The sequence below is a fragment of the Thunnus albacares genome, chromosome 11, assembly GCF_914725855.1.
Source record: "Thunnus albacares chromosome 11, fThuAlb1.1, whole genome shotgun sequence".
In the NCBI taxonomy this organism is placed as follows: Eukaryota; Metazoa; Chordata; class Actinopteri; order Scombriformes; family Scombridae; genus Thunnus; species Thunnus albacares.
Window position 1 is genome coordinate 32,070,528 of NC_058116.1, and position 19,505 is coordinate 32,090,032.

Here is a 19,505-nt window from a genome sequence, read left to right on the forward strand (position 1 = left end):
TTTATTAGATCCACCTGGTCCTCCATCCAACCCCAGAATTACAGACACCACAAAAACCTCAGCCACCTTCGCCTGGGGTCGACCCTTCTATGATGGTGGTCTCGAAGTAGAGGGCTACATTGTTGAGTACAAAAAGGAAGGGCATGATGACTGGGAGACGGAGACACAGTACACCCTGAAAGCTACTGAATATGTTATTGGTAAACTTCAAAAGGGAGGTAAATACCACTTCAGAGTCAGAGCTGTGAACTCTGAAGGAGTTGGCGAGCCTGCAGAGGTCGAGAAAGTGACTGAACTGGTGGACCAGGAGATGCTGCCAGACTTTGAGCTGGATGCTGAACTCAGGAGAACCCTGGTGGTCAGATCCCGTGCGTCAATCCGTATGTTTGTTCCCATCAGGGGCCGTCCTGTTCCTGAAGTAACCTGGACCAAAGATGACACCAATCTGAAAACACGTGCGCATATTGACACCACAGAATCTTACACACTATTGGTGATTCCTGACTGCACCAGATACGATGCTGGAAAGTACCACCTTTGTCTGGAGAATGTTGCTGGAAAGAAGACTGGCTTTGTTAATGTAAGAGTTCTGGACACACCAGGACCTCCAGTTAACCTCAAACCTAGAGAGATCACTAAAAAGGGCATTACCCTCCAGTGGGAAATCCCTATCATCGACGGTGGTTCTAAGATTCACAACTACATTATCGAAAAGAGAGAGGCCACCAAGAAGGCCTACACAGTCCTTAGCACCACATGGCAGAAGTGTTCTTTCAAGATCCCTGACCTTGAGGAGGGAGCGTACTACTACTTCCGTGTCTCTGCTGAGAATGACCTGGGTGTAGGTGAGCCTGCTGAAACCCCTGAGCCGATCAGGGTGTCCCAAGCCCCCTCTGCCCCCGAGAACTTGTATGTCACAGATGTGACTGCTGACACTGCCAGCTTGGCCTGGGCCAAGCCCCTGCATGATGGTGGCACCTTGATCACAGGATATGTCATTGAGGCCCAGAAGAAGGACACTGACCAGTGGGTCCATGTGGCCACCATCAAGGCTCTGGACTACACTGTCACAGATCTGATTGAGGGTGCAGAATATACTTTCCGCATAATGGCAGTCAATGCATCAGGCAGGAGCGACCCCCGTGAGAGCAGGCCTGCTATTATCAAAGAGCAAACCTCCGCCCCAACCTTTGACCTACGTGGAGTCTACCAGAAGACGGTCATCGCCAAGGCTGGAGACCGTGTTAAAGTGGAGATTCCAGTGCTTGGCAAACCCAGACCTGTGGTTTCCTGGAAGAAAGGAGACACAGTGCTGAAGGAGACACAGAGAATCAACGTTGAAACCACACCAACATCAACCATCCTCAATATCAGTGAGATTAAGAGGACTGATGGAGGCCAGTATTCCATGACTGGAAAGAACATGCTGGGTACACTGACTGAGACAATAACAGTCTTGGTCCACGATATTCCAGGGCCTCCTACAGGTCCAATTAAGCTGGATGAGGTCTCATGTGATTATGTTCTCATGTCCTGGGAGGCACCAGAGAATGATGGAGGCGTTCCCATCAACAACTATATTGTTGAGATGCGGGAGACCACTGGTACTTCCTGGGTGGAGTTGGCAGCCACAGTGATCCGCACCACATTCAAGGCAGCCCGGCTCAACACTGGAACTGGATATCAGTTCCGAGTCAAGGCTCAGAACAGATACGGCATTGGACCTTCCATTATCTCTGAACCAGTGATAGCTGCCTATCCATTTGATGTGCCAGGGCAACCAGGCACTCCTGTGGTCACATCTTTCAACAAGGATGCTATGACCCTGAGTTGGCATGAGCCATCCTCTGATGGTGGCAGTGCAATCTTGGGTTATCATGTGGAGAGAAAAGAGAAAAATAGCATTCTTTGGCAGAGGATCAGCAAAGCTCTTGTTGTTGGAAATATCTTCAAATCGACAGGACTTGTTGATGGAATCCAATATGAACATCGCGTTATTGCTGAAAACTTGGCCGGTCTCAGCAAACCAAGCAAACCCTCTGAGACTATGTATGCTTTGGATCCAGTTGATCCACCAGGCAGGCCTGTGGCACTGAATATCACTAGACATGAAGTGACAGTTTCATGGACCAAACCAGAGGGGGATGGTGGATTTTCCATCACTGGATACACAGTGGAGAGGAGAGAGCTGCCCAATGGACGGTGGCTCAAAGCCAACTTCAACAACATTCTAGAGACCATTTACACAGTCAGTGGTCTGACTGAAGATGCCACTTATGAATTCCGTGTGTTCGCTAGAAACTCAGCTGGTGCTGTAAGTGCATCATCCCAGCCATCAGAAGCAATCACGTGCAGAGATGACATTGAAGAGCCCAAGCTTGATGTTGATGCATCTTATAGCAGCAATGTTGTTGTCATGGCAGGAGAGGTGTTCACACTGGAGGCCAGTGTGACTGGCAGGCCAATCCCATCTCTGGTATGGACCAAGGAAGGAAAGGAGCTTCAGGATACAGCCAAGTTAGAAATAAAGACATCTGACTTCCACACAACTCTGAAAAACAAAGACTCCCTGAGGAGGGATGGTGGTGTTTTTACTCTGACTGCCAGCAACCCTGGTGGCTTTGCCAAGTTCACATACACTGTCAAGGTTCTTGACAGACCTGGACCACCAGACTCACTTACTGTTACTGGCATTGCTGCTGAGAAATGTGTTCTCAACTGGCTGCATCCAACACATGATGGCGGTGCCAAGATTGAGTACTTCATCATTCAAAGGCGTGAGACCAGCAGGTTGGCATGGACAAATGTTGCCACAGACCTTCAAGCAAACAGGTTCAAGGTCACTAAGCTTTTGAAGGGTAATGAGTATGTCTTCAGAGTCATGGCTGTTAACAAGTATGGTGTAGGTGAGCCCCTGGAGACTGAACCTGTCATCTGTGCCAACCCATATGTCCCTAGTGACCCTCCACAGCAGCCTGAGGTCACCACCATTACAAAGGACTCCATGGTCGTCTGCTGGGAACGCCCTGAACATGATGGAGGCAGCAGAATCAACACCTACATAATTGAGAGAAGGGATAAGACTGGCCTGCGCTGGGTGAAGTGCAACAAGAGGACTGTAACTGACCTGCGATTCAAGGCCTCTGGCCTCACACCAGGACATGAGTATGAATTCAGAGTCCTTGCAGAGAACAATGCTGGTCTAAGCCAGCCTAGTCCTTCCAGTCCATTCTACAAAGCGATAGACACCATCTTCCAGCCTGGACCTCCTGGGAACCCCAGAGTGCTGGACACAACCAAGTCCTCCATCACCCTTGCTTGGAACAAGCCTGTCTATGATGGTGGTTCTGAAATCACTGGCTACATTGTGGAAACCTGTTTGCCTGAGGAGGATGAATGGACAATTCACACTCCCAAGAAGGGATGGACAGCCACCTCCTTCACTATCACCGGTCTGAAGGACAACCAACAGTACAAGATCAACATCTGTGCCACTAACTGTGAAGGTGTGGGAGAGCCTGCTGCTGTTCCTGGTACCCCCAAGGCTGAGGACAGGCTTCTTCCTCCAGAAGTTGAACTTGGAGCAGAACTGCGCAAAATTGTCTGCATCAGAGCCTGCGGCACACTAAGACTCTTTGTCCCTATCAAGGGCAGACCAGCACCTGAAGTAAAATGGTCAAGAGAGCATGGAGAATCCCTGGACAAAGCTAACATTGAAATCACCCCCTCATTCACTACTCTTCAGATAGAGAATGTTGACAGGTTTGATGGAGGTAAATACTTAGTGTCTGTAGAAAATGCCTCAGGAAGCAAGACAGCCTTTGTTAATGTCAGGGTGCTAGATACTCCTGGAGCACCTCAAAACCTGATCATCAAGGAGGTCACTAGAGATTCAGTTTCCCTTGTTTGGGATGCACCTATCATTGATGGTGGCTCCAGAGTGCGCAACTACATTGTGGAGAAGCGTGAATCAACCAGAAAAGCCTACTCAACTGTTTGTGCTCAGTGCCACAAGTCCAGTTGGAAAGTTGGAGACTTGGAGGAAGGAAAGATGTACTTCTTCAGAATCCTGGCTGAGAACGAATATGGAATTGGCCTCCCAGTAGAGACTGTTGAACCAATCAAAGCTTCAGAGAAGCCTCTACCACCAGGAAAAGTGTCCCTCCATGAAGTCACCAGCACCACTGTTAAATTAACTTGGGAAAAGCCTGACTATGATGGCGGCAGCAGAATCACAGGCTATATTGTTGAGATGCAGGGTAAAGGGAGTGAGAAGTGGACTGTGGTCATGGTGGTGAAGACCAATGAGGCTCTTGTAACTGGCCTTACCCAGGGAGAGGAGTACATGTTCCGTATCTCAGCTACCAATGAAAAGGGAGTTAGTGACCCACGTCCTCTGAGTATGCCTGTGGTTGCTAAAGACCTGGTCATCCCACCGGCTTTCAAATTGGTTTTCAGTACATTTAGTGCGCTAGCAGGAGACGATCTGAAGATAGACGTACCATACACTGCCTATCCAAAAGCGACAGTAACTTGGCTCAAAGATGGTGTTGTTCTCAAGGAGACAACAAGAGTTAATGCTGAAGCCACAGACAAAATACTTCACCTGGTCATTAAGGAGGCTTGCAGAGATGATGTCGGTACATACACTATCAAACTGACCAACACAGCCGGAGAGGCATCTACAGACATCAGTGTTGTTGTTCTAGATAAGCCTGGTCCTCCAACCGGCCCCATTAAGCTAGATGAGGTCACTGCTGACAGTGTGACTCTGTTCTGGAATCCTCCAGAGTATGATGGTGGTTGCGCCATCAACAATTACATTGTTGAAAAGAGAGACACATCTACCACTAACTGGCAGATTGTGTCAGCTACAGTGGCCAGAACCACTATCAAGGCAGCCCGTCTGAAGACTGGATCTGAGTACCAGTTTAGGATTGCTGCAGAGAATAGATATGGCAAGTCCTCAGTCCTGCTCTCTGATTCCATTGTTGCCCAGTATCCATTTGAGGTACCCAGCTCACCACGTTCTGTTGTGGTCCAGTCAGCCACCAAGGAGAGCATGGTGGTTGTATGGGAGAAACCAAGCAATGATGGTGGAAGCAAGATCTTGGGCTACCACTTGGAGCTCAAAGAGAGAAACAGTATACTGTGGGTGAAACAGAACAAACAGCTCATCCCAGAGACCAGATTCAAGGCTGTTGGCCTTGAGGAAGGTATTGAATATGAATTCAGAGTCTATGCTGAGAACATTGTCGGCATCAGTAAAGCCAGCATATTGAGTGAAATGCAAGTGGCCAGAGATCCTTGTGACAAGCCAGGAAAACCAGAGGCCGTCATTGTGACCAGAAACCAAGTGACCCTTAGATGGACCAAACCTGAGTATGATGTCGGCATCAAGATTACAGGCTATGTGGTTGAGAAGAAAGAGGGAACTGGCCGCTGGATGAAGGCCAGTTTCACCAACATCATTGAGACTACATTTGTTGTCACAGGTCTTACTGAAGATCAGATATATGAGTTCCGTGTCATTGCCAGAAATGCAGCAGGTGTATTTAGCCAGCCTTCTGATTCTACTGGAGCCATCACTGCAAAAGATGAAGTGGAACCACCAAAGATTGACTTGGAGGCTAAGTATTCTCAGGTTGTGGTGGTAAATGCTGGAGATACATTCAGGCTTGAGGCTGCTATCTCTGGCAAACCTGTGCCCACAGTACACTGGATAAAGGAGGGCAAAGAGATTGCTGAAGCAGCACGCCTAGAGATCAAGAACACAGACTTTACTGCCTGTCTAGTTGTTAAAGAAGCCATCCGTGTTGATGGAGGCCAGTACACTTTACTAGTAAAAAATGTTGGAGGAGAGAAAACTGTTAACATTAATGTAAAGGTTCTGGACAGACCAGGTCCTCCTGAGGGCCCTATTTCCATCTATGGTGTCACCAGTGAGAAATGTTCCATTTCCTGGAAATCACCCTTGCAAGATGGAGGTAGCGATGTTTCCCATTATATTGTGGAGAGGAGGGAAACTAGCAGACTGGTTTGGACTGTAGTTGAATCCAAAGTTCAGACCCTGAACCTGAAGATCACCAAACTTCTTCCTGGTAATGAGTATATCTTCAGAGTGATTCCAGTCAACAAATATGGAGTTGGTGAGCCTCTGGAATCTGAGGCAATGATTGCCAAAAATCCATTTGTGACTTCTAAGCCACCAACGAATGTAGAAGTCTCCACCATCACCAAAGACTCCATGGTAGTGACCTGGGAAAGACCAAGTAATGATGGTGGCAGCCCCATCCAAGGCTATATTATTGAGAAGCGTGATAAGGATGGTGTGAGATGGACCAGGTGCAACAAGCGTACAGTGAGTGAGATCCGCTTTAGAGTTACAGGGCTCCTAGAAAACCACAGCTATGAATTTAGAGTTGCTGCAGAGAATGCTGCAGGCATTGGCACACCTAGCCCACCAACCACGTACTACAAAGCATTGGATCCTATCTTCAAACCAGGCCCACCAAACAATCCCAAGGTGGTAGATACATCAAGGTCCACTGTTTCCCTTACATGGGGTAAACCCATCTATGATGGAGGCTGTGAGATTCAGGCCTACATTGTTGAGGCATGCGATGGGGCATTTGATGAGTGGTTTATGTGCACTCCTCCCACTGGAATCACAAACACCAAGTTTACAGTGAAAAATCTTCTGGAGAAACATGAGTACCAATTCAGGGTGTGTGCCATTAACAAAGTTGGTGTGGGTGAGCATGCTGATGTTACAGGGAAAATTATTTTGGAAGAGAAGCTTGAGGCTCCTGATCTTGAGTTGGATGCTGATATGAGAAAGATGATCAACATTAGATCTGCAAGCACCCTTAGGCTGTTTGTTCCTGTGAGAGGTCGTCCAGCTCCTGAGCTGAAATGGGGCAAGGCTGATGGCGAAATTAAGGAGACCGCCCAGATTGACAATACGGGCAGCTATGCTTCACTTGTCATTGAGAATGTTGACAGATTTGATAGTGGCAAGTATACCCTAACAGCAGAGAATGCCAGTGGAGTGAAGTCTGTCTTCATCAGTGTCAGAGTCCTGGACTCACCTAGCCCTCCAGCTAACTTCATGGTGAAAGAAATTACCAAGAACTCTGTCACTCTCACATGGGAGCCTCCACTTCTTGATGGTGGCTCAAAGATTAAACATTACATTGTTGAGAAGCGTGAAAGCACCAGGAAGGTTTACTCTACCATCACCACCTGCAACAGGATGTCATGGAAAGTTGAACCTCTTCCAGAGAGTGGAATCTTCTTTTTCAGAGTCCTGGCTGAGAACGAATATGGTGTGGGTCTCCCTGCTAAAACCTTTGAACCAGTTAAGATATCTGAGAAGCCTCAGCCACCTGGTAAAGTCAGTGTTGTTGACGTTACTAGTAGCACTGTAACCCTCACTTGGGAGAAGCCTGTTCATGATGGTGGCAGTAGGATCAATCACTATGAAGTTGAACTGACGCCTAAGGACAGTGAAGCTTGGTCTTTGTGTGCTAGTGGGAAGGGGCTAGAGACAGTGGTGACAAACCTACTCAAGGGAGAAGAGTACCAGTTCAGAGTTGTTGCTGTCAATGACAAGGGCAAGAGTGACCCCAGACAACTGGTTCAATCAGTTGTGGCGAAGGACCTTGTGATTGAGCCTGCTGTTAGACCTAAAGTGAGCACCTACTCTGTCCAGGTGGGCCATGACCTCAAGATTGAGGTCCCAGTGGCTGGTCATCCAAAGCCAACCATCACCTGGACCAAGGATGGAGCTGCCCTCAAGCAGACCACCAGAGTCAATGTCACTGACTCAGCAAATCTCACCACTCTCACCATAAAGGATGCCACCAGAGAGGATGGAGGCATGTACAGCATAAACATTGCCAATGCCCTGGGATCTAAGGATGCAACTATTGAAGTGATCACCCTTGACAAGCCAGGCCCACCAACAGGCCCTGTGAAGTTGGAGGATATCAGTGCTGAGAGTATCACTCTTAGCTGGGAACCTCCTACGTATACAGGTGGCTGCCCAATCTCCAACTATGTGGTGGAGAAGAGAGACACAACCACAACAAATTGGACAGTCGTGTCTGCCACTGTGGCCAGAACCACACTAAAAGTAGCCAATCTGAAGACAGGTTCTGAATACCAATTCAGAATCTATGCTGAGAATAGATATGGAAAGAGTTATGCAATTGATTCAGAGCCTGTTGTGGCTCAGTATCCATTCCAGGAGCCTGGACCATCAGGAACACCATTTGTGTCTTCATACACTAAAGATTACATGGTGGTTGAGTGGCACAAACCCCCATCTGATGGAGGCAGCGCCATCTTGGGCTACCATTTGGAGAGGAAAGAGAAGAACAGTATCCTCTGGACCAAGATCAACAAAACTCTCATCCAAGACTGCAGGTTCAAATCCACTCCTCTTGAGGAAGGCATTGAGTATGAGTACAGAGTTTATGCTGAGAATATTGTTGGCATTGGAAAATGTAGCAAAGTCTCCGAGGTCTATGTGGCCCGTGACCCATGCGATCCTCCTGGCCGTCCTAAGGCGTTGATTGTGACCAGGCACTCAGTGACACTGAGGTGGAGTCCCCCAGAGTATGATGGTGGAAGCTTAGTTACTGGCTATGTAGTGGAGAAACGTGACCTCCCTGAAGGAAAGTGGATGAGGGCCAGCTTTGCAAACATCCTTGAATATGAATTCACAGTTACTGGCCTGAAAGAAGACAGTAAATATGACTTCAGGGTAATTGCAAGGAATGCAGCTGGTGCTGTCAGCAAGCCCTCTGAGAGCACAGGATCCATCACAGCTAAGGATGAAGTTGAACCTCCCAAGTGTGAGACAGATCCTATGTATAACCAGACCCTTGTTATCAATGCTGGAGAGACGTTCAGTCTGGAGGCCAATGTAGAAGGAAAGCCCATCCCCACAATTCAGTGGTTCAAGGGAGATGTTGAAGTTGAAAATTCAGCCAGAGCTGAGATTAAAAACACAGATTTTAAGGCTCTGCTCGTTGTGAAGGACGCCATCAGAGTGGATGGTGGACAGTACACACTGGTTCTGACTAATGTGGCTGGATCTACAACTGTCCCATTCAGTGTGAAGGTCCTGGACAGACCAGGCCCCTCGCAGGGACCTCTTACTGTCAGCAACGTCACTGAGGAGAAGTGTTCACTGTCATGGCTGCCACCTAAGCACGATGGAGGTAGTAGTGTTTCTCACTATATCATCCAGAAGAGAGAAACCAGCCGCCTGGCATGGACAGTGGTATCCAGTGACTGTGGAGCTACCATGTTTAAAGTTACCAAACTGTTGAAGGGTAATGAGTACATCTTCCGAGTCATCGCCATCAATAAATATGGCGAAGGTGAGCCTCTCGAATCAGCACCAGTTATCATGAGAAATCCATTTGTTCCTCCTGGCTCACCTAAAGAGCTTGAGATCACCAACATTACCAGGGACTCCATGACTGTCTGTTGGAACCGCCCTGACACCAATGGAGGCAGTGAGATTGTTGGTTACATTGTTGAAAAGAGAGACAGAGCTGGAGTAAGGTGGACCAAGTCCAACAAACGCAGAGTGACAGACTTGCGTTTCAGAGTAACAGGACTGACCGAGGACCATGAATATGAGTTCAGGGTGTCTGCTGAGAATGTAGCTGGAGTGGGTCAGCCAAGCCCAGCTACCCCCTACCTCAAAGCCTGTGATCCCACCTTTGAACCAGGCTGTCCCACCAATGCCCATGTGGTCGACACTACCAAAGACTCCATCACTCTGGCCTGGCACAGGCCTATATATGATGGTGGTTGTAATATTCAAGGCTACGCTGTGGAAATAACCAAGGCTGATGAGGAGGAATGGACGATATGCACACCACCATCTGGAGTAAATGCCACCAGTTTTACCATCACTAAGTTGATTGAACACCAGGAATACAAAGTGCGCATCTGTGCCATAAACAAGCTGGGTGTTGGTGAGCCCACAGAGATCCAGGGAGTCGTGAAACCTATTGATAAGATTGATCCTCCAGAGATGATTCTGGATTCAGAGCTCAGGAAGGGAATAGTTGTCCGTGCAGGAGGCTCAATGAGAATCTGCATTCCATTCAAAGGCCGTCCTGCTCCTGAGATTAGCTGGGCCAAAGAGGATGGAGAAATGCCTAGTAAGGTTCAGATCGAGACTGGTGAAGATTATACACAGCTCTCCATTGACATCTGTGACAAGTATGATGCTGGAAAATATATCCTCAACTTGGAAAATAGCGCTGGCACCAAATCAGCCTTTGTCTCTGTCAGAGTTCTTGACACTCCAGGTGCCCCTTTGAACCTTATAGTAAAAGACATTAAGAGGGAAAGTGTCACTCTGACCTGGGAACCTCCTCTTATTGATGGTGGTGCAAGAATAAAGAATTACCTGGTTGAAAAGCGTGAGTCCACCAGGAAGGTTTACTCTAATGTGGACAACAAGTGCACAAAGACAAGTTACCGCATTACTGGCCTCACTGAGGGAACTATCTACTATTTCAGAGTCTTAGCTGAGAATGAATTTGGTGTGGGACAGCCAGCTGAGACAGAAGACGCAATTAAGGCTTCTGAGCCTCCTCTGTCTGTTGGTAAGGTCACTTTGACCGAAGTGACCAAAACCACTGCCTCACTCTCCTGGGAGAAGCCAATACACGATGGAGGCAGCAGGATCATAGGCTACCACATTGAGATGCAGCCTGTGGGTTCAGAGGAATGGGTGGTGGCCACTACAACCAAAACCTGTGAGGGCACTGTCACAGGTCTAAGCACAGGACATGAGTACCTTTTTAGAGTGTCAGCTTTCAATGAAAAGGGTAAAAGTGACCCCAGGGCTCTGGCTGCACCAGTCACTGCTAAAGATTTGACTATGGAGCCTAGATTCAAGATGTCATTCAACACTTACAGTTTGCAGCATGGTGAGGATCTGAAGATTGAGATTCCAGTCTTTGGACGCCCAGTTCCCAAGGTTGAATGGAAGAAGGATGGACAGGCTCTTAAGGAGACTACCAGATTAAATGTGTCCAGGACACCATCATCCACTAAGCTGTTTATCAAGGATACCTATAAGGAGGACTCTGGCAAATACACCATCACAGCCACCAGCACCATTGGAACAGCTACAGAGGAGCTTACTGTTATTGTTCTTGATAAGCCTGGCCCACCCACTGGTCCTGTGAAGATTGAGGAAGTGAGCTCTAATTATGTCACTCTATCCTGGGAACCACCAGAGTATACTGGAGGCTGTCAAATCAACAACTACATTGTGGAGAAGAGAGACACCACTACAACAGCATGGCAGATTGTGTCTGCTACTATTGCCAGGACAACCATCAAAGTCAGCAAGTTGAAGACTGGAGTTGAATATCAGTTCAGAGTGTCTGCAGAGAATAGATATGGAAAGAGCTCTGCTATTGTGTCTCCTGCTGTCATTGCTCAGTATCCATTCAGTGAGCCTGCTGCCCCAGGAACACCAATTATTTCTGCTACAACCAAGGATAACATGGTAGTTGAGTGGAAACCTCCCACCAACAATGGAGGCAGCCCCATCCTGGGCTATCATCTGGAAAGGAAGGAGAAGAACAGCCTCATGTGGACTAAACTCAACAAACTTCTAATCCCAGAGGCACGTTTCAAGACCACAGAGCTGGAAGAAGGTATTGAGTATGAATTCAGAGTTTATGCTGAGAACATTGCTGGAATCAGCCCAGCTAGCAAGGTCTCTGAGAGCACAGTAGCCAGGGACCCCTGTGACCCACCAGGGACTCCTGAGGCTATTGAAATCACCAGAAACCATGTGACCCTCCAGTGGACCAGGCCCGAGTATGATGGAGGCAGTACAATCACTGGTTACATGATTGAGATAAGGAAGCACCCAGATACCCGATGGATGAAGGCCAGCTTCACCAACGTCATTGATACTCAGTTCACAGTCACTGGTCTGACTGAGGATTGTGTTTATGAGTTCAGAATCATTGCCAGGAATGCAGCTGGCATCTCCAGCCGTCCTTCTCAGAGCACAGGAGAAATTACTGCCAGAGATGAAATTGAGGCTCCAGAAGCCACCATGGATTCTAAATTCAAGGATCTGACTGTTGTTCATGCAGGTGAGACATTTGTCATTGATGCTGACTACACTGGCAAGCCAATGCCTGAGGTCATTTGGTTGAAGGATGAAAAGGAGATTGACAAAGCCACACAAAGAATGGAGGTCAAGACCACACTTACACGTACCATCTTGACAGTGAAAGACTGCATCAGATTGGATGGTGGCCACTTTGTCCTCAAACTCGTCAATGTGGGGGGAGTCAAGATGATCCCAATTAATGTTAAAGTTCTGGATAGACCTGGTCCTCCAGATGGCCCACTAGAGGTCAAAGGGGTCACAGCTGAGAAGTGTTATCTGCATTGGAACCATCCCTCACATGATGGTGGAGCCGGCATCTCTCACTACATCATTGAGAGGAGAGAGACCAGTCGCTTGTCATGGACAATGGTGGAGCCCAAGATCCAGGCTATCAGCTACAAAATCACAAAACTGCTGCCTGGCAATGAATACATCTTCAGAGTCACTGCTGTGAATAAATATGGTGTTGGTGAGCCACTGGAATCTGAGCCTGTAATTGCTCGTAACCCCTTCACCCCTCCCAGTGCCCCCTCCACCCCAGAGGCCGGTGTTATCACCAGGAACTCCATTGTGCTCACCTGGGAGAGGCCAGAGGATAATGGAGGAGCTGAGATTGACGGATATATCCTTGAAAAACGTGATAAGGATGGCATCAGATGGAGTAAGTGCAACAAAAAGAGGCTGAATGACCTGAGATTCAGATGCACTGGTCTCACAGAGGGCCACTCTTATGAATTCAGGGTCTCAGCTGAAAATGCTGGTGGTGTGGGAAAGCCTAGCGCACCAACTCAATATATTAAGGCCTGTGATGCCACTTACCCACCAGGACCTCCAAATAACCCCAAAGTCACTGACCATTCCAGCACCACAGTCTCCCTGTCCTGGTCCAGGCCTATCTATGATGGCGGAGCAGTGATCAGTGGATATGTTGTTGAAATGAAGGAGGCAGCAGATGATGAGTGGGTAACTTGCACACCACCCACTGGTGTCCAGGCAACTCACTACACTGTAAAGAAACTGAAGGAGAATGCAGAGTACAACTTCCGCATCTGTGCTGTTAACTGTGAGGGAGTGGGTGAGCATGTGGACCTGCCTGGGTCTGTTATTGCTGCTGAGAAGCTGGAGGCTCCTGAAATTGAACTAGATGCTGATCTGAGAAAGATGGTCAATGTTCGTGCCACTGCTACCCTGCGTCTGTTTGTCACAATCAGAGGAAATCCTGAGCCTGAGGTCAGATGGTCCAAGGCAGATGGCACTCTCAATGAGCGTGCCCAAATTGAAGTTACAAGCTCATACACAATGTTGGTGATCGAGAATGTTGACAGATTCGACACTGGCAAATATGTGCTGACCCTTGAGAACCTCAGTGGCTCTAAATCAGCCTTCATCAACGTCAGAGTTCTGGACTCCCCCAGCGCTCCTACCAACCTAGAGGTTAAGGATGTGAAGAGAAGTTCTGTCTCTATCTCTTGGGAGCCTCCGCTTATTGATGGTGGGGCGAAGATATCACATTATATTGTGGAAAAGAGAGAGCAGAAGAGAATGGCTTTCACTAGTGTTTGTACCAACTGTGTGAGGAACTCTTACATTATCTCTGACCTGCAGGAGGGAGGCATGTACTATTTCCGTGTGCTGGCTGTGAATGAGCTGGGAGTAGGTCTTCCTGCCACCACAGATCAAGTCAAAGTTTCTGAGGCTCCTTTGCCTCCTGGTAAGATTGTAGTGGTTGATGTGACTCGTCACACTGTCACTCTTTCCTGGGAGAAACCTGACCATGATGGAGGCAGCAAGATCACAAAGTACATTGTGGAAATGCAGCCCAAGGGAGATGACAAATGGACTGTGTGCAGTGAGGTCAAAGCATTGGAAGCTACTATTGATGGACTCACAACTGGAGAGGAATACTCATTTAGGGTGATTGCTGTGAATGATAAGGGCAAGAGTGATGCCAAGCCTCTAGCTTCCCCTGTAGTGGTGAAGGACATAACAGTTGAGCCCATTATCAATCTGCTGTTCAACACATACAGTGTAAAAGCAGGAGATGACCTGAAGATTGATATTCCCTTCAAAGGCAGACCTCAGCCTGAGGTAGAGTGGAAGAAGGATGGCCATGTGCTAAAGCAGACTACCAGGGTCAATGTTCTCAATTCCAAGACCTCATCAATGGTTTTCATCAAGGATGCAACCAGGGAAGATGTAGGAAAATATGAAATTATTCTGACTAACACAGTTGGCACCAAGACAGCTGAGATCTCTGTTATAGTCCTGGACAAACCTGGCCCACCCAGCAACATCAAGGTGGATGAAGTGAGCGCTGACTTCATCTCTCTGTCTTGGGACCCTCCAACCTATGATGGTGGATGCCAGATAAACAACTATGTGGTGGAGAAGAGAGACACTACTACAACCACATGGCACATTGTCTCAGCCACAGTCGCCAGATCATCAATTAAGGTGTCTCGTCTTAATCAGGGAACAGAGTACCAGTTCCGTATTGCAGCTGAGAACCGTTATGGCAAGAGTCATGCTATTGATTCTTCACCCATTGTTGCTCAGTATCCCTTCGAGCCTCCGAGCGCCCCAACCAACCTCCAGGTTGCCCATGCCACCAAGTCTGGAATGCTTGTGGAGTGGGGAAAACCAGCCAGTGATGGTGGAAGCCCTGTGATAGGTTATCATATTGAGTGCAAGGAGCAAAGCAGCATCCTATGGACCAAAGTCAACAGAGGTCTTCTGGCTGAGAACCATTTTAAGATGACAGGTATTGAAGAAGGCCTGCTATATCAGTTCAGAGTCTATGCTGAGAATATGGCTGGCATTGGACCATGCACTAAGGCCAGTGACCCTGTTGCAGCAAGGGATCCATGTGATCCTCCACGTAACATTAGAGTCACCAACATTACAAGGACATCAGTTTCCCTCTTCTGGGAGAGGCCAGAGTATGATGGTGGAGCCAAGGTCACAGGCTACATTGTTGAACGTAAAGAACTTCCCAATGGCCGCTGGCTGAAATGCAACTTCACCAACCTGCAGGACACCTACTTTGATGTCACAGGCCTCACAGAGGATGTCCAATATGATTTCCATGTCATCGCTAAGAATTCCGCTGAGCTGTTGAGTGTTCCTTCAGAGAGCACTGGACCTGTCACAGTCAAAGATGATGTAGACCCCCCCACTATTATCCTAGAGGATAAGTTGAGACAGCTGGTTGTCATTAAAGCAGGAGACATCATTAGAATTGATGCTGAAATCACAGGCCGTCCACTGCCCGTGGTCTCATGGTCTAAGGACGGAAAGGATATTGAGGCCAAGGCCAGGTGTGAAATAATTTCCACCCACTTCACAACCACACTGATTGTCAGAGATGCTATCAGGAGGGACTCTGGCCAGTATGTTCTGACCCTGCACAATGTAGCAGGAACCAGGTCTGTGGCTATCAACTGTAAGGTTCTGGACAGGCCTGGACCTGCTTCAGGACCTTTGGCAGTGTCTGGCCTCACAGCAGAGAAATGCACCATAACCTGGGGACCCCCTCAGGAGAATGGTGGTGCTGAAATCATGCACTACATTGTGGAGAAGCGTGAGACCAGTCGCCTAGCCTGGACTCTTGTCTATGGTGACATGAAGGCCACCACCTGTAAAGTCACAAAGCTGCTCAAAGGAAATGAATACATCTTCAGAGTTAGGGGAGTCAACAAATATGGGGATGGTGAGGCCCTGGAGAGTGAGCCAACAACGGCCACAGATCCATTCACTGTCCCTGCTGCTCCGACCAATGTCCAGGTCACAGCAGTTACAAGTGAGGCAATGACCATCTGTTGGGAGAGACCAGTTTCTGATGGTGGCAGCAGTATTGCTAGTTATGTAATTGAAAAGAGAGAGAAGACCGGCCTTCGCTGGTGTCGTGTAAACAAGAAACCTGTTTATGACCTCAGAGTCAAAGCCTCACACCTTCGTGAGGGTGCTGAATATGAGTACAGAGTGTTTGCAGAGAATGCTGCTGGCCTCAGTGCTCCTAGCATTCCCTGCCCACTCACCAAGGCTGAAGATCCACAGTTCCTGCCTTCACCTCCTGCTAAGCCGAAGATCATCGACTCTACAAAGACCACAGTCACCCTCTCATGGAATAAACCACTCTTTGATGGTGGAGCACCTGTGACTGGTTACAGAGTAGAATACAGAAAGGTCTTAGATGATGAATGGATTGTTGGGGTCCATAACACCAAGAACACAGAGTTTACAGTGGTGGGATTGACCCCTGGGGCTGAATATGTGTTTGTTATCAAGTCTATCAACAAGATTGGAGTTAGTGAGCCTAGTGCTGAGTCAGACAATCAGGTGGCCAAAGAAAGAGAGGAGGAGCCAGTGTTTGACATTAGCAATGAAATGAGGAAAACTCTTATTGTGAAAGATGGTAGTTCATTCACCATGACTGTGCCCTTCAGAGGCAAACCCATCCCCAGTGTGGCGTGGACAAAGCCTGATGTTGACTTAAGAGTCCGTGCTGTCATTGACACCACAGACACCTTCACTTCCATCACCTTAGAGAAAGCCAACCGCGATGACTCTGGCAAATACACTGTCACTTTGTCCAGTGTGGCTGGAACCTCATCCTTGACCCTCAATGTCAGAGTCCTAGACTCCCCTGGGCCTCCTGCCCATGTGGACGTTAAGGAAGTGACCAAGACTTCTGCTACTGTGCACTGGGACACTCCTGAGAATGAGGGCGGAGGACCAGTGAAGAACTACTTGGTTGATATCCGTGAAGCCAGCAAGAAAGGTTGGACCAGGTTGACTGACACATGCCACAGACTGACATACAAGGTGTCAGACCTGCAAGAGGGAGGAGTTTACTACTTCAGGGTGACAGGCGAGAATGAGTATGGTATTGGTGTTCCTGCTGAGACCAAGGATGGAACCAAGATCACAGGTAAGAAAGTCAATAACACCATAGATTATCATCCACATGTAAAAGATGATACCTGATTATTTCAATAAAATACGTTATGTTCTGTTCCTCCAGAAAAACCAAGCCCACCACCCAAGTTGGGTGTGACTGATGTGACCAAGGAGAGTGTGTCCCTGGCCTGGGCCAAACCAGAACAAGATGGCGGCAGCAGAATTACTGGCTACCTGGTGGAAGCTTTGGAGAAAGGCCAGGAGAAGTGGGTCAAGTGTGGTGTAACCAAGTCCATCCACTTTACAGTGTCTGGTCTAAGGGAGAATGCTGAGTACTTCTTCAGAGTCAGAGCTGAGAACCATGCTGGATATAGTGACATTAAGGAAATGGTCAACCCTGTGTTGGTCAAAGACCAGCTTGGTAAGTTACAGGCAGGGATGAATTGGTTAGATTTGACTGGGAATAATGAAAAGTGAATTAGAAAAAAATAAATACAATGGAATAAGCCAACATTCATGACTCATTATTATTGCAAATAACCTGTAAATTAAAAGTCAAATTATAAAATATTAGTAATTTGTACAGTAATTTCAATTTGTTTGCACCTAATTTTCCCCAGTTTTAATACTTTGTTGCTTTATGCTCCAGAATCTCCTGAGATCAACATGAAGGGTTTCCCCCACAACACAGTATATGTCAGAGCTGGCTCTACCCTGAAGTGTGAGATCCCACTTACAGGCCGGCCATTGCCTAAGGTGTCCCTGTCCAAGGATAATGTGTTGCTCAAGTCAACAATGAGGTTCAACTCTGAAGTCACTCCTGACAGTATCAAGATCACTTTGCGTGAGAGCATCGCTAAAGACTCAGGACGCTACGATATCACTGCCTCCAACTCTAGTGGCACCACAAAGTCATTTTTAAATATTGTGGTTCTGGACTGCCCCAGCGTTCCTCAAGGACCTGTGGAGCTGTATGACATCACAGAGGACAGTGTCAGCCTGAAGTGGCTCCCACCAGCATACGATGGTGGCAGCCCCATCACCAACTACATCGTCCAGAAGAGAGAGACAACCACAGCCAACTGGATGGATGTCTCCTCTGCTGTGGCCCGCTGTACAATGAAGATCATGAAGCTGACCACTGGCCTGGAGTACCAGTTCAGAATCAGAGCTGAGAACAGATATGGAATCAGTGAGCATATTGACTCACCAACTGTCACTGTTAGCCTTCCTTACAGTAAGTGATCTTTGCTTTTATTCCCTCTTTTATGTCATTTTTTGTTTTGTTTTTTTGTACTTTATTTTTCAAAAATAAAATCACCCTTACCTCTCTCTGTTACATTGCAGCTATCCCCGATGAGCCAGCAGCTCCAGAGATCACTGCTGTAACCAGGGAAACCATTACTGTTGCATGGAAGGAGCCCAAGTCAGATGGTGGCAGCCATGTGTTTGGCTACCATCTCCAGATGAAAGACAGGAATAGCATTCTGTGGCAGAGAGTCAACAAAATGGTGATCCGTGCTACACACTTTAAGGTCACCAACATCAACGCTGGACTTATTTATGAGTTCAAGGTGGCAGCAGAGAACGCTGCAGGAATCAGTGCCTTCAGCAAGGTTTCTGATGCAGTGCTGGCTATTGACGCCTGTGGTGAGTGGAATGTTAAAAACTAAATCTAATTTTACTCCATACCAGTAAGTTTTATAAATTGTTGTCTTATCATGAGTGCTCACTGTCTATTCCTACAGAGCCACCCATTAACTTGCGCATCAGTGACATCACCAAGAGCTCCATTAGCCTGGCCTGGCAGAAGCCCAACTTTGATGGTGGATCCCCGATCGTAGGCTATATGATTGAAAAGAGAGAGGGTGACAGTGGCAAGTGGTCCAAGGCTAACCTCACCAACATCACCGACACCCGCTTCACTGTGACTGGCCTGACCCAGGATGAGACATATGAGTTCAGAGTAATGGCCAAGAATGCTGTTGGCTCAGTGAGCAACCCATCCGTGACCGCTGGACCAGCCACATGTGTAGACACCTATGGTATGTGAGGTCAAAGGAAAAATCAAAAAAAAATTGGCTGAATTATTTTTTTTGAGCATTTTATTCCAAAATATGGATCCCTGTGAAATTTACTGAGTTCATTCATTCTCCTCAAAGAATACTTTACATTTTGGACACTCCGGAGGCCCTTTTCTCTAGTGCCAATCTTATGAAAACGTTTAGTCCCACTACTGGCTCTCAGAACAGCAAACACAATGAATATTGCAGCAACAAGTGGGCCTTAGACTATTAGTTTGTGATATCACATCTTGGAAATATACACTTCTAGATAATTCCAGTCCATTTCGTCCACTTGGATAAAAACCTTAATCTCTGCTATTCTTTTGTGATTTTGCACTTAAGGAGTTGACCCCTCATCTCTTTCTACA

The 19,505-nt window shown here is 47.6% G+C and overlaps 1 protein-coding gene across 1 annotated transcript in view; it reads left to right on the forward strand.

Moving 5' to 3' along the window:
- Positions 1 to 19,505, forward strand: part of ttn.2 (titin, tandem duplicate 2) — a 253,622-nt gene that overhangs the window by 204,984 nt on the left and 29,133 nt on the right. The window contains exons 214-218 of the mRNA XM_044365366.1: positions 9 to 17,102; positions 17,196 to 17,492; positions 17,721 to 18,308; positions 18,419 to 18,721; positions 18,820 to 19,116. Of these exons, the coding sequence (XP_044221301.1) occupies positions 9 to 17,102; positions 17,196 to 17,492; positions 17,721 to 18,308; positions 18,419 to 18,721; positions 18,820 to 19,116 (18,579 nt within the window). The remainder of the gene's footprint in view (positions 1 to 8; positions 17,103 to 17,195; positions 17,493 to 17,720; positions 18,309 to 18,418; positions 18,722 to 18,819; positions 19,117 to 19,505) is intronic.